This window comes from Triturus cristatus, chromosome 2_1 (assembly GCF_964204655.1).
Source record: "Triturus cristatus chromosome 2_1, aTriCri1.1, whole genome shotgun sequence".
Taxonomy (NCBI): Eukaryota; Metazoa; Chordata; class Amphibia; order Caudata; family Salamandridae; genus Triturus; species Triturus cristatus.
The window spans coordinates 866,406,855-866,422,537 of record NC_140581.1 but is presented as its reverse complement, the minus strand read 5'-3'; the positions used below and the strand labels follow the sequence as shown (position 1 = coordinate 866,422,537).

Here is a 15,683-nt window from a genome sequence, read left to right as displayed (position 1 = left end):
TGTACAGGAAGACAGCAGAACAAAGGAACAAGAAAATGAATGCATTCTGTCTGTAAATCACAATATTGAAGGGAGACCAGGAAACGACTTCTAGTGACTGCATTTTTTGCATAAGAAAACAAGTTTCAAGGTACACTGTTCTTGTGGCAAACATGGAAAAAAACAGGCTTGTTATTGTTTTTGCTTGATCAATTGTGCGTGTACATTCTGGTTGAGAAGCAGTTGGATTATTCATTAAATCGGGGTACATCGAGTCTCACTAGCTGATTGTTTCGCACCTTGCAGTGCAGAATCAAGGATTAGAAGCTAGTCCTGCGTGTTACAATAACAACTTGCATTTGACGTAGCTCTTTGTACTGTTGTTACAAGCAGTGGAAAAAAACAAGTGATACTTTTACTGTCCAATGTATCAATATGGTAAGAGGGAAAAACTGAGTGACCAATATGTTTCAGGTGACACACAGACGCCTGCAGTGAGAAGTAATCTCCCAGGAAACACAGACTCACTCACTGGTTCTGTGTCTGACACCTTGGAGCAGTCTCCCTCTTTTGTGAAGACCCACACCTGCAAAATACTCTCTATTTTAGTCTGTTAGTCTAGTACCCCACAGTACAGCATTACTCAAAGAAAGTGAGTCTCAAACCTTGACTCACAGTCACATGGGCGTTAGGTCTGATTATTGCCAACCTGAGGGGTATGTAGGCTGAGAGTCACCTGGTCTCAATCACTAGCTGTATATCTGACATCTCACAATCAGGCGCGGCTGGTACAGGTAAGAGTGGGGGGGCGTGGAAGTAGACAGATGATGGAATAGGGAAAATAAAATAAAAAATAAATAAATCACTTACCTTGCGCTCGCCGCATCGCCAACTCGTAAGCGTTTTTATTTATTTTCTTATTTTACTTTCCCTATCCCGTAGGGTGTTGAAAAAAGCAAAATATTCCAATCTGAACCCAGGATATGTGTGGTCTCCCTTTTTTGCCCGTTTTATCCAGGTGCATTGTGTGGCTTTAAAAGTCAAAAAAATCAGATTGCCATATATTTATTGCTAACCTTTTCTTCAAGAGATCCGAAGCAATGAGCCACTGTATTAGGACAGCTTCTTCACCTTTGTTGCTGTAGAGTTTGAGGTCATCCAAGGAGTGGGCTACGTGTTGGGATGCTGGAGAAACTTTAGTGGAAAGTTGAGGTAGCCTCTAGCGATAACCTTTCTTTTCAGTGAGGTTGTATGTGATAGGGCATAAGTATAAATCATACATTTTGACACCAGTCCCTATTCTATTTATATAAGGCTTTAGGTAGTGGCTGCTCTAGATCTATTTCTCTCTGAGGAAGGTGACATTAGAGGGTAACAACCTGAAATTGGATTAGATTACTGGCAGGTTACTTCAACACCCTTCTTGGTTTTACTACTCTGGAAAACAAATTTGAGACCATGACCAATAAAGTTTTGTGTGTCCCTCTTATATCAATGCCAGTATTTAGAGTAAACTAAGTTTGGGTAGAGGTGGGGGCATTTTGAGACCCCTAAACTTTCTTGCTTTGATTGCTAATGATTTGAAAATATATTACCTTAAGTTCAAGAAAGATTTCCTAATGCTGGGCCAGACTTAGTCCCTGGTTTATTGTTTCCTTAGAGGCTGGGTTACTAGCAAAGATGAACAATTGTTGGTGTTGCTCTACAGGGGATGTCGCTGATACAATGGGATCAGGGCAAGTGTACAGTATTAAAGCTTCATGTGGAGGTATTTATTAGGTTATGGACATCAAATATAAGAGAAAAAAAGTATTCAGTCGCTAAATGCTAGGTAAATTTACAGCCTTTTAGTTCTGTCAGGTCTGAACGGCATTGCTAATCCGCATTTTTCTCAGGGTTGCTGAAGAGAGTATAAGCGTCCTTGAAATCAAATTTAAAAAATATGTGATTACTAAAATAGAACTAAATCAGAACACTTTGTCACAACACCAATAGTGCTTTGTCGAAAAGAGTGGTGATGTGGAATAAAAAATAGGTCAGTTAACTTCACTGTTATACTATGAAAGGAAAAAACATAAATTATTTGAAGCATTGCAGGAATATATTTCAGCTCAAGGTTCTTTTCAACCTCATGCTTGTTCCCTTCTCTACGAGGCTACTATTCCCCACTCCCAAAAAAACAAAACCTTCCAATATTTGCCCCAGGCCCCCACCTGCCCTTAGGATCACAGTATTTTGGGGACTCAGTACCCCTGTCTACTCGACAACTGGGTTGTTTAGCTCTTCTCTGAGTATTTGGAACAATACAGTCCAATGCGCTCTTCCTTCAATGGTCCACAATTCTCTGGCATCTCTTGTCCATGCAGGTAATCCCTTCACTCCTCACGCCAAATATTTGCCAACTCTTCAAACACTCCTTTTCCAGCTCCTCCCTCTTCTGATGGGTCAAGTGATGGGTCAAGCAGTTACAGAATCTGGGTTTGTACCCCAATCAGGCCAGTTGCTGTGCTCCTGACCTTCCTTCCACTTGAAGCACACTGCCCCAGTCTGTTGTATCCGACTTCCTGTTGATAGGGAATTGGTCCTGAAAGGGGAAGCTGAAACCAACAACACACTGGATCTGGGATTTCTCATCATCCTGCCTACTAGCTACAGTCACTTTTTTAGTCATGTGCCAATACATAACCTCTCATCCCATCACAGGAGGCTTAGTGAATGAAGTGCAACTATTTAGTAGATATACAAGTGGGGAGAGTATAAAATGCTTTTTTTCATCATTGCTCAGTGTGGGGTTGGGACACAATTCCTTAGAGGCTAATCATCGGGTGGGTCATGATGAACCCCCCCATAAGTAGCATATTACACTCAGCGAATCTGTGTATATGTTTTATGCCAAACTGTTTTTTTCATGTGTGTAGTTCCAAACAAAGGCATTTAAACTTACCATAAGTGGTTAAAACACAATACATAAGACTTGTGAAGATGGCTTCACTTAATTTCTTCTATAAACAGTGGCTATAATGGAATATGCGAAGCGTTAAGCCGTATTTTTTCAAGTACACTCGGATAATAAATGTGTGACTCCCCATTCATAAGCACAATTCTTGTAGGTAATGTTTCATTGGGCCACGCTTATTTTCAGAGTATATATATACCACGGGCCATGTGACCACTGGGCTCATATTATACTCACCTGTGATCAAGGCAATATCCCGCCGAAACGCATAAGGATACGGCGTTGATCATGCTGCACAGACGAATAAAGTCTTTTTGGAAGTAAGTCGGTGTTGCGGCTCTGCATCTTCTGTTGCTGGTGCAAATTTCTCCAGGATCTCCATTCCTGACAGCAGTGCCCGCACTGCATGGTCGGGGGCCCCTGATAAAATGGGCTCAACCGCGTTGCCCTGGGAGTGGTCCTCTTTGGTCTCCTCCATGTGTTTTGACAATACAATTCACTAGTGTCTCGCCTCACTCTTTTGACGCTAGTCACAAAGACCATGCCTTTCGACCTATACATGGAGGCGCAGGAATTTAGATGCACCACAGCATATATATGCAAGTGTATGATGTCAGACGACACTGCAGGTACTCTTGAGGCATTGGTGCCATGGGATCAGTATTTATCGGCCTGAAAGAGTGTTTGACTCTCAACTAGCAGAGGAGAGTCGGATGCTAGGTGTGTTCAGGCAAGTACCTGCCTTGACGAAGTAAGTGCCAGGTACCACTTCTTCCAAATTTACTTTTGCACTCAATACTTTAAAATGTTTCTAATCACTTTTCCATTGTTACTTGACCCCTCCCATCAATAGTTTGTGATACAGGCAGGTATTACCAACAACCTATAATTGCCTATTAACCCCTTCGATGCTGCGCAGATTCCGCCGCTGTGCTGACGGAATCTTGCGCGGGTGTGGTCATGACGGAATGGTTCCGTCATGAGCACAGCTCAACCGTGGGTCATGACGGAACCATTCCGTCATGAGCACCGAAGGGGTTAACAGAGGGTAAGATAGGTATTCAGTCTCTACTTGTGAGGTGTATAAATATCTAATCGTTGGATATTCTATTTACCACGCTTGTGATACTGTCACGTGGGTGTTACACTTGAGGGGCATGTAGTAATGTACCTGTGATATGTGATGATAGTCGTTGTCTTGCAAATGGCTGATATGTTTGTTTACCCAATATTGCCTAATGATAACAATCGTGAGAATATGCCAGATGACTTTTTTCCTTCTCCCTATAGCTTTTAAAACCTGCATGTAGATAGAATTGAGTGAGTAACAGGGGTTATAGGTCTTGATGAAGGTCATTGACCCAGGTCAGTCTTCATGTATGGCCAAAACATGTTAACATTGCTTGGTGTGGGAATGATTATGATTCCTGAACATCATATTTGTTTTTAACCTTATCAGTGGCTCCTACAATAAATTGGCCAGGGTACACCACTAGGTATCTTTACCGTTTGTTATTCAATAGGGAATCCATTCTATTGACATTCCCAAACGACATTGAACTCCCATAGCAAGTTAAGCCTATCGTAGGCCGTTATGTGACCCAGGAAGCAGGACCGAACCCTGTGATGAAGCATGCACCCCATTCCAAGTTAAACCTATATATATGGTACAGTGTAGCGCTAACTTCCTGGTGTTGATTCATTATATTCTGTTGGTTTATGTTAAAATCTATAGGAAGGATGTATAGTATGAACCATAATCGCCTCTCAATCTGTGTTTATATTCATGCTGTAAATAGGCTATCATCCAAAGTGGGTCTCCTGGCAGTATCAGACTTTAGGGATTTGTACCACTTAAACGATTAGTTATGGTCAAAGATTGCATGCGTACCCATCAGGCATGGAGCACCTAATGTCTGCACTGATTCCAACTTCCACTAGGGGAATAGGGATTACGGTATTCGTTTCTAATCATTTCTTTAAAATGCAGGCTCTCTGAAACTGTAGGATGTACGACCGTACACGCATCACTATTAGTCACGTGGTAACAGAATTAGAGCAGCCAGACTCAGTTAACCAAACACTACCCCAAGGCTAGAATGAAAAGGAAAGCCATTGTGTTCCCCTCAGAGTGGAAACAGGCTTGGCTAAAAGATCAGACTAAAAGATGATGACATCCTGTCATAGGACCAGTTGGGCACAGGCATAGAGGAAGAGCTCATCCATTCACATAATGTGCTAATTGTTATGCTCGGACATGGATAGAGGCATGGTATCCAGGGTGTGTCGTAGAACAAATGCATAGAAAAGGACTAGGAGACGTGATGCAAAAAAGAATGACCAGAATCAGAAAGCAATATGTACTTGAGTAAATAGACTGGACTCTCTTAAGGTGTCACACATGGCACTGAGCCACACAATAGTTCTGGAGTGTGACGTGAATAGGAGATGTGCAACAGCAGGTAAGCTAGAGATGGTTGAGAGAGTGATGCAGAAAAGAGGTGAAGGTACAAAAAGAAGGGATGCATAGGTGACAGATGGTGCAGTGTAGGAAGGGCAAAAATTGGACAAAGAGTATTTAAAAATTCCCTATCAAATTTGCTTTGCCAAATGGGTAGGGGGGTACCAACAATGTTTATGCCTCAGCCCACAACAAAAATTGTGCCTGCACAGGGCACACCCCGTTTGGAGATTTGGGAAGCAGACAGAACTTGTATTCCCAACTTAAAGGGAATGTCTTGGAGCCCATTGATTGCTTTAAGGATTGATCTAGCTTTGGGCTGAAAATCAGACCGCGTTGGCTGGGCTCCAGATATGAGTTACCTGTGGTTGAGGTACACACGGGAGATTTCTTTCTTGATTAACTAACTCAAGGACTTGATGAAGGACAGCATATTCCATTCTCTTCCATGGTTAGCACACATTAAAATGGTGCACATGCCTCTTATGCCTGAGCTAAGGATGCACCCTGAATCTATCAAGAAAGTGATGGACCTTGTAGTAAAACAAAACCATATTGATCTTATATCAGGTACCAATTTTTTACTGTGCCTTCCGACATTTAGCTGATAGGTACTTGGAAAATATTTGCGTGGGAAACTGGACACCCATGGCCACACGTGCATTCTTCTGTTGCTACAACAATAAAATACTTGACTCTTTGGATGATTTTCCATTTGTGCATCTGTTGTACTAGGATTAGATGCGTCTGTGGCCCCTGCTGAATAAGACAAACATTAGACACTTTGCACGCGTGTCAAATCTTTGCTTGAGTTGTCTGGAACCCATACGTGCTGCAAGTTGTGAAGGATATTATCTGGCGAGCTTTGGAAATGCGAGCTAGGTGTGTACTACTGGAATGCCAAATGTCTTAAACAGAAGCATTCATTTATTTAGCTATAATAGTTTCAGTTAAGCTAGTATTTTTATGTATTTGCCACTTGCCATCTGATTCGAGTGAAGTTCTTTTGTGTGTTTGATTGCATGATTTCTGCACCACCCACGGGTTTTTAGTATAGTCTTATTGTGATGATTTCAACGTTGTGTGTGCTAATGCATTTTGACATATACATTTAATATAGCTTGTGCAAATAAGGCTTTGATGGGTATTCTTCAGTTTATTTATATCTCGTTTACATCTAGATATCTTTTGAATATTCCTAGAATCCGCCATCTTATCTCTTAGCATCACATAGTGTTCATAGTTACAGTACCTACCAAAAGAAGCCAGCATCTTTTCCATTACTCACTTCCTGGCATTATGTGATACAAAGATCGAAAGGAGGGTTTGGCGACTATGTGCTAAATGTAACTCCTTTGTATCAGATACATTTGATATGGCAGTGGTTAGGTAAAGGGAAATGAAGACATAGGGCAGCTTGTCACAAAATTACAATCCCATAAATAAAATAGCAGATTTCCTTTCTAATGTCACAGGTGGACATAAAGGCGAAATGTAGCCCTGGAGGTGTTTCCACAGTTAGTTAAGTGATTGTTCCTGTTTAGATCCTTAAAGCACCACTGCTTTGTGCTTAGTTTTTGATCTCGCTGAGGTGGAGTGTGTTTAAAGCACCATTGTACTTCTTGCGTGATCTGCAATTGTATTGCGATTAGATTTCAACATGAACAAAATGCAGCGTGTTAAGATTGCAGGACATCGCCTGCAATGACGGAGCTCTCCACACATAGGGTGTGATTCACAAAGGTAAACTTACACGTTTGTGGATGTCTACTCTTTTTCCATTATCGCAAAATTGCGATTTAATAATAACTTTCCGAGTGTGGAGACTACGCAGTTGGGGGAGGAGTACTCCGCACATAAGAAGATAGGCCTGTCCTCCTTACTGTAATTACTGCAAGTAATTTTAGCTCGAATGGCATTACTGAGGCATCTGATGACACCCACACTGAAAGAAGCACCCCTCTGAATCTCCCAGCACGTGCAATTCCCATTCCAGTTCCTTCATGAACTTTTGGAACTATTCCCTGAACTAAGAATGGAGTGTAAAGTCCAGTCAGAATAACACCCTACTCACTCACTAGAGTTTGAGACCATCCGGGGCATATTTCTAAATGTTGGTACATTTATTGATCTATATTCATTTGCTTTAGGTTAAACGTTCATCAATTATATAAATTGTATTGCTTTCCCGAACGTCTAAATGGCTGAAAAGCTGAAGGTTTTGACCTCGCACTGTAGAATATGGATTACATATTTTTGCATTTGTCTGTCTATAATTTATCTTTCAAACATTGCAAAGCACATTTATGAACTCGACACATTCATATGGATATTAACTTCCACGTAAAAAAAGCACAGTCTATACTGCCCGATTCATCCTTCAAATAGAGGCATTACTCCATAAATGCAATATCCGTTGACTGCAAATATAATTAGGGAGCACCACTATTATTGCTTATAGGAATTAGAATACATTAGGCCAGATGGACGACCATTCAGTTTAGCGAATCGCAAATTGTGCAGAATTGCGACTCGCAATTTGCGACTCACTAAACTGCTTGTACAACAGTGTTTCAGACACTGTTTGCGATTCCCAATGGGGTAGCAAGTTGCATGACTCATCAATATTCATGAGGCAAGCTCAATTTGCGACCCCATTGGCAATGGCTAGCATTCACAGGGATGGTGGCCTGCTGGGGTCAGCAGACCACCATGTCTGTGACTGCTTTATCAATAAAGCAGTTTTTATATTTGTTTTTTAACACAGCCCATTTTCCTTAACGGAAAACGGGATGCATTTTTTTTAAAAAAATGAAACTTTTCAGTTTCATTTTTTCTTAAAAATGAAACTTTTCAGTTTCATTTTTTTTTTAAAATGAAACTTTTCAGTTTCATTTTTTAAGGGCAAGCAGTGGTCCCTGGGACTACTGCCTGCTCCTAAAAAATATTTTCGCACCCATTCACAAAGGGAAAGTGGTCCCCTGGGGACCCTTTCCCGTTTGTGAGTAGTTTACCACCTACTTGAAGTAGGTGGTAAACTGCGATTGTTTTGCAACTGCAAATGCGGTCGCAAAACAATCATACATTGGTTTTAGACTAGCTATTAAGAAGGGACACCCTTGGCACACCCTTTCCTAATACCAAGTCGCAAACCATATTTTGCCAGTCGCTAATAGGTTAGCGACTCGCATAATATAGTTTGTGCATGGAACAGACCAATTTTGCGGTCGCAAACGGGCCTAATTCCCGTTTGCGACCGCAAAAAACGGTCGCACATCTGCCCCATAATTAGTTATATTTGTATCTTGCCTTCTTCCCTGGCAATGGACCCACTCTCCATCTCTTGCTAGTACCATCCCGAGGCGTTGGGTTCAGTAATGTCATTATTGATACTGCATGTGCCCTACCATGTGTAAACTCCACTCCTTATCTGGTGTGTGTGGGTTCTGTGCTTGAAGCCTTGTAAACTGATGGGCATTTTGATCTAGGCGCCCACGAGGACACTTTCCCATGTTAATCCTCTCATCCCACCACATGGCCTGCCAGTCTGCTGCATTGCAGTATGCACAACAGTTAATTCCTATCGAGTATTGGTTTTCAAACCGTACACGCGGTTTTATTCAGTCAGTTTGATCTGGTTTTTGATGCTCTTCTGCAAAACATGGTGCACAGCAGAAATAACGAGTGAAATTAACCTTGCATACATACCAGTAGTACCATTGGTCTCTTCCATGTTGTTAATCCGATAATTCCTGAAAGGATCACCTGAAATTCAATAAAGGAGAAATATAATTTAGTTGGATTGAGGAGCAAAAAGATAAAGCATTAACGGTGTGAGAAGCAAAAAAAAATTCAAAAAGCAGGGCTTCTATGAACTTTAAGACTAGGCGGTGTTATTATGGAAATCAACAGCAGCACATTAATGAACGTCAGATGGATAAATGAATGTTACTCAAATGAGTCAAACCACCAACATTGCACGAACGTGTCCCATTGTGTTATCTTAACCCTTTAAACATTAGGCACTATGCAAGCTAAAGTAAACCAACAAGTCAGGCATTGGATGCATTTTATGCATAAAACCCAACCGTTATATTCAATCCTAGATATCATCACACTCCTACAGTGAATTGGAAATGTGTGCTCTCTGTTTACTGTCAGTCTTAAGAATGGACATTGCGCACATTTTTATGCACCAGTTCAGCTGAATCCAGTCATACTGTGCAGCGCATTTATGCCCATCAACCTTCAAACGAGAACCTTAGAAGTGTTTGTCTGCTGTCTCTCTGTGCCTCAAGGGTTATTAGGGATTATGAGAAGGTAGCGGTGGCTAGACAACCACGTGTTTTAACTGTTTCCTGTTGCTGTAGCAGCAAACTGTACTCCACACACCCGCCATGTTTAAAAAGAGTGTTATAGCCGAGGGGGCTCCTATGGAGTATACAGTACATTTGCAGTGGTTCTCTGCGGCTGCATCGTGAGCTTGTGCAGAAAATGTACTTTCATGCTTTGTTCCACATGTTCATCAATTTACTTTCTCGACAAACCCTTATTGTGACTCCTACGGGTGAGTCAGTTTCCAATAAATGAGGCTATATGAAGAAGACTCATTTTAGGACGAAAAATATATGTATTTCAATAAATGACACAGCCACGACCAGTCGTCCATTCCGGTTTTCATTTTTAACGAGTCATTCTGTTTATACAATCACCCACGCTTGGAATAACTGTGGTGTTCAATGAGAACAAACATCCATGAATGTGTGTATCATGATTTATATGTCTCGCACAGTTACACACTACCCATGGCTAAGTTGAACAATTTAATGAGGGAGCAATTCCTATACACATTTCGAGCAGTAATAGGAACACCAGGACCTATGCAGTATATCTGCAGATGTGCAGAGAGTAGTATGCTATTTATTACCACTGCTGATTGTATGTCGAGGTCATGACTCATGAAGGCACAGTCTGGTATGAAACTAACAACAGGTGATTGGAAAAATGCTTGCAAATAGTCTAATTACTATCAATTACACTCAAGTAGTATTCCAACTCTTCATTTTTTTCTGCCCGCCATGCCACCTACGGTTAGACCCAGCCATATGCAAATCAGTCTTGGTCCTGCCCCAATAGGAACAGTGCAGCCCTAATTGTAAAGCCAGGTCCTCTCTAAATCAGAACACAAACAATCAAAGATCGGTTTCAGCCTAGTTGGCCCTCTTCAGTTTTAATTTAGGTCTCGCCTATGCAAGAGCTATTCACTTTGGCAATATGTTTTAGCAATGTTGTACACAAGAGTGGCTGCTGTTTAGTATGGCTAAAAGTTAGTGGGGTAAAGGAGAGTAGCGTGTTGTAAAGTGGAGTATTAATGAGTGGCATACAGTAGAGTTGAGTGGCATAGAGAGGACTGAAGTGGAGTGTCATGGAGCGAGGTGAAGTGGAGTGTCATGGAGCAGCGTACAGTGTCATAGAGGGAGTAGAGTGGCATAGGGTGGAAGGGCATGGAGTTGAGTGGGTAAAGTTGAATACAGAGTCAGAGTTGAGTGGAGTGGCATAAAGTTTTGTGGAGTGGTGCAGAGCAGAGTGGAGTACTGGGTCATAGAATAGAGTGGATTGGAGTGAAGTGGCATTCTGGGAGTTGCATAGAGCATCGTAGAGTGGAGCAGTGCTGTAGAGTGTCAGAGTAGCACAGTTTAATAGAGTAGAGCATCATAGAGTAGAATATCGTGGAGTGTCGTAGAGTGTCCCATAGTGAAGTGGCGTAAAGTACAGTGGCGCACAGTGCACTGGTTTTAGGTCAAGTGGTATAGAGTGCATTGGCGTAGAGTGCAGCGACGCAGAGTAGCATAGAGTGCAGTGGCGTAGAGCGGTGCAGAGTAGATTGCAGTTGCGTAGAGTGAAATGGCATAGAGTGGACTGGCGCAGAGTGGCGTAGAGTGGCCTAGAATGAAGTGGCATAGAGTGGAGTGGTGCACAGTAGAGTGGAGTGGTGCAGGGTAGAGTGGAGTGGTGCAGGGTAGAGTGGAGTAGTGCTGGGTAGAGTGCAGAGGTGTAGCATAGAGTGTCATAGAATGCAGTGGGGTAGAGTGCAGTTGTGTAGAGTGGCATAGAGTTGAGTAGTGCAGAGTAGAGTGCAGTGGCATAGAGTGCAGTCATGCAGAATAGAGTGTCAGAGTGCATGGTGGTAGAGTGCTGGGTCTTAGAGTGGTGCAAAGTAGAGTGTTACAGAGTACAGTGGTGCAGATAACAGTGAGAGTACAGTGGTGCAGAGTAGAATAGAGTGATGTAGCGTGCAGTGGCATAGAGTATAGTGGTGTGAAGTGGTGCAAAGTAGTTGGCGTAGATACAGTGGTGTAGGATGCATTAATTTTAAGTAAAGGTACGTAGAGTGCAGTGGTTTACAGCACAGTGGCATAGCACCGACTGCAGAGGCAGAGAGTGATGCAAAGTATAGTGATGTGGCGCAGAGTGCAGTGGTGTAGAATAGATTGTTTCAGGATAAAGTCGAGTGGTACAGGGTATAGTACAGTGGTGCAGGGTAAAACGCAATGGCATAGAGTAGAGTGGTGTAGAGTACAGTGGCACAGCATTGATTGCAGTGGTGTAGTGTGGAGTGACGCAGAACGGAGTAGAATGGCGTATTGTGCAGTGGCCTAGAGTTGATTATTTCAGAGGAGAGTGAAGTGGTGCAGGCTAGAGTGAAGTAGTATAGAGTAGTGGCATAAAGTGCATTGGCGTAGAGGGCAGTCTTGCAGAGTGGAGTGGCGTTGAGTGGAGTGGTGCAGAGTAGAGTGACCTAGACAGGAGTGGAGTAGACTTGAGTGGTGCAGAGTGGAGTGACCTAGACTGGAGTGGTGTAGAGTGCAGTGTTTAGAGGCATAGAGTGATGTGGCATAGAGTGCAGTGTCATAGAGTGCAGTGGTGCAGAGTACATTAGAGTGGCATAGAGTGCATTGGCGTAGAGTACAGTAGAGTGTCATAGAGTGATGCAAAGTAGAGAGCAGTGGCAGAGTGAAGTAGCGGAGAGTGGAGTGACAGAGTTCAGTGGCAGAGAGTGTAGTGCTGCAGAGTAGAATGTCATAGAGTGCAGTGGTGAAGAGTGCATTTGTGTAGAGTGCAGTGGAGTAGAGTGATGCAGAATAATATGACAGGGTGCAATGGTGTGGAGTGGCGTAGAGTGTAATGGCGTAGAGTATAGCTGCATACAGTGCAATGGTGCAGAATGATTGGCATAGAGTGCAGAGGAGTAGAATAGAGTGGAGTGGCACAGAGTGGAATAGAGTGGTGTAGACTGCAGTGGCATAGAGCAGAGTGTCATTGAGTGCAGCGGCGTAGAGTGGGTTAGATAGGTTTGGTGTAGAGTACAGTGGTGTAGAGTAGAGCTATGCAGACTAGAGTGGTGGAGAGTTCAGTGGCAGAGAGAGCAGTGTTGCAGAGTAGATTGACATCCAGTGAGGATGCATAGAGTGTAATGGTCAAAGTGGAGTGATGCAGTGGCATACAGGGTAGTGTTTAGTGGCATAGAGAGCATTGGCAAAAAATTAGAGTGGTGCAGTGGCGTAGAGTGCAGTGGTGTAGATTGCAGTTGCATAAAATGCAGTACAGTAGTGTAGAGTGCAGTGGTGTAGAGGGTGCAGAGTAGAGTGGGGCAGAGAGTAGTGATGTAGAGTACAGTGGTGTAGAGTAGAGTGGCTTAAAGGGCAGTGATGTAGAGCGCAATCATGTAGAGTGATGTAGCATGTAGTGGCATAGAATAAAATGTTGTAAAGAATAGCAGTGTAAAGTGCAGAAGTACAAAGTAGTTGGCATAGGTACAGTGAAATAGGGCACACAGGCTTTGAGTAAAGCGGTGTAGAGTAAATTGGCGTAGACTGCAGTGGTTTAGAGCAGAGTGGTGCAGCATTGATTGCAGTGGTGTACAGTGGGGTGGCGCACAGTGGAGTAGAGTGGTGTAGAGTACAGTGACAAAGTGCAATGGAATGGACTACTGTTGCGTAGAGTAGATTGTTTCAAAGTGGAATGCAGTGGCGTGGAATGGTGCAGGGTAGAGTGGAGTCGTATCGAGTAATGCCTGGAGTATATTGCTGTAGAGCGCAGTGTTACAGAGTGGAGTGGTGTAGAGTGGAGTGGTGCAGAATGGAGTGGCCTAGACTGGAGTGGTGTAGGTGGCAGTGACAAAGAGTGCAGTGGTGCATAGTAGAGTGAGGTAGAGTGCAACGGCATAGAGTAGAGTGGTACAGAGTAGAGTAGAGAGGTGTAAAGTGCAGTACAGTGGCATATAGAATGCAGTGGCATAGAGTGGTATAGAGTTCAGTAGCAGAGAGTGCAGTGGTGCAGAGTAGAGTGCAGTGGTGCAGAGTAGATTGGCATATAGTGAAGTGTCAGAGTGTATTAGTTTTGAGTAAAGTGGTGTAGAGTGCAGCGGAGTAGAGTGGTGCAGAGTAATATGACAGAGTGCAATGGTGTGGAGTGGCATAGAGTGAAATGGTATAGAGTATAGTGACATACAGTGCAGTGGTGCAGAATTATTGGCATGGAGTGCAGAGGAGTAGAGTACAGTGGAGTGACGCAGAGTGGAAAAGAGTGGCGTAGACTGCATTGGCAAAGAGTAGAGTGGTGCAGTGGCATAGATTGCATGGTGCAGATTGCAGTGGCATAGAATACAGTACAGTGGCATAGAGTGCAGTGGTGTAGAGTGATGCAGAGCAGAGTGGGGCAGAGAGAAGTGATGTAGAGTGCAGTGGTGTAGAGTAGAGTGGCGTAAAGTGCAGAGACAGAGCGCAATCATGTACAGTGATGTAGTGTGCAGTGGCATAGAGTAGAATGTTGTAAAGAATAGAGGCATAAAGTGCAGAAGTACAAAGTAGTTGGTGTAGGTACAGTGACGTAGGGTGCACTGGTTTTGAGTAAAGTGGTATAGAGTGAATTGGCGTAGACTGCAGTGGTTTAGAGCAGAGTGGTGCAGCATTGATTACAGTGGCGTTCAGTGGGGTGGCGCACACTGGAGTAGAGTGGCGTGGAGTAGAGTGGCACAAAGTGCAATGGAATGGACTGCAGTTGCGTAGATTGTTTCAAAGTAGAATGCAGTGGCGTGGAATGGTGAAGGGCATAGTGGAGTCGTATAGAGTAGTGGCTGGAGTATATTGCTGTAGAGTGCAGTGTTACAGAGTGGAGAGGCGTAGAGTGGAATGGTGCAGAATGGAGTGGCTTAGGCTGGAGTGGTGTAGAGGGCAGTGGTAAAGAGTGCAGTGGTACATAGTAGAGTGGGGTGGGGTAGAGCGCAACGGCATAGAGTAGAGTGGTACAGAGTAGAGTAGAGAGGTGTATAGTGCAGTAGTGCAGAGTAGATTGGCATATAGTGCAGTGTCACAGAGTGTATTGGTTTTGAGTGTAGTGGTGTAGAGTGCATTGATGCAGAGTGCAGTTCGTACAGTGCAGTGGCGTATAGTGCAGTGGTTACAGTGCACAGATGCAGAGTGCAGTGACATGGCATGGTGTGGTGTGGAGTGGCATAGAGTGGAGTGGCTCAGAGTGGAGTAAAGTGGCATAAACTGCAGTCGCATAGAGTAGATTGTTTCAGAGTAGAGTGAAGTGTCGCAGGGTGCAGTGGTATAGAGTAGAATGTAGTAGAGTACAGTGGTACAGAGTAGATTAGAGTAATAGCATAGAGTGGAGCGATGCACAGTTCAGTGGTGTAGAGTGGCACAGAGTGGCATAAAGTAGAGTGACAGAATGCAGTGTTGCAGAGTATAATGTCAGAGTGCAGAAGTGTATAGTAGAATGGCATGGAGTGCACTGGCGTAGAGTGCTATGGTGCAGAGTAGAATGGAGTAGAGTGCAGTGGCGCAGAGTACAGTTGCATAGAGAGTAGTGGCGTAGAGTGCAATTTTAAGAGTAGAATAAAGTGCAACAGAGTACTGTGGCACAGAGTACAATGGTGTAGAGTGCAGTGGCGTATAGTGGTGTAAGTGCAGTGGTGCAGAGTAGCTTGGCATAGAGTGCATTGGTCTTGAGTAAAGTGGTGTAGGTTACAGTGGCATAGGGGGCAGTGATGTAGAGTGGTGCAGAGTAGAGTGAAGTGGAGCTGAGTGCAGTGGCTTAAAGTCGATTGCTTCAGAGTAGAGCGCAGTGGTGCAGAGTAGAGTGGCATAGATGGGATTGTCATGAAGTGCACTGGTGTACAGGGGAGTGGTACAGTGTAGAGTGCATTGGCCTAAAGTGCTGTGGCATGAGAGTGCAGTGTTACAGAATAGGGTGGCATAGAGTGGAGTGGAGTGGTGTAAA

At 43.5% G+C, this 15,683-nt stretch overlaps 1 protein-coding gene across 1 annotated transcript in view; it reads right to left on the bottom strand.

The window, feature by feature from the left end:
* ENTREP1 (endosomal transmembrane epsin interactor 1) overlaps window positions 1-15,683 on the bottom strand; it is a 174,973-nt gene that overhangs the window by 130,554 nt on the left and 28,736 nt on the right. The window contains exon 2 of the mRNA XM_085633000.1: window positions 9,105-9,161. Within this exon, the coding sequence (XP_085489126.1) occupies window positions 9,105-9,161 (57 nt within the window). The remainder of the gene's footprint in view (window positions 1-9,104; window positions 9,162-15,683) is intronic.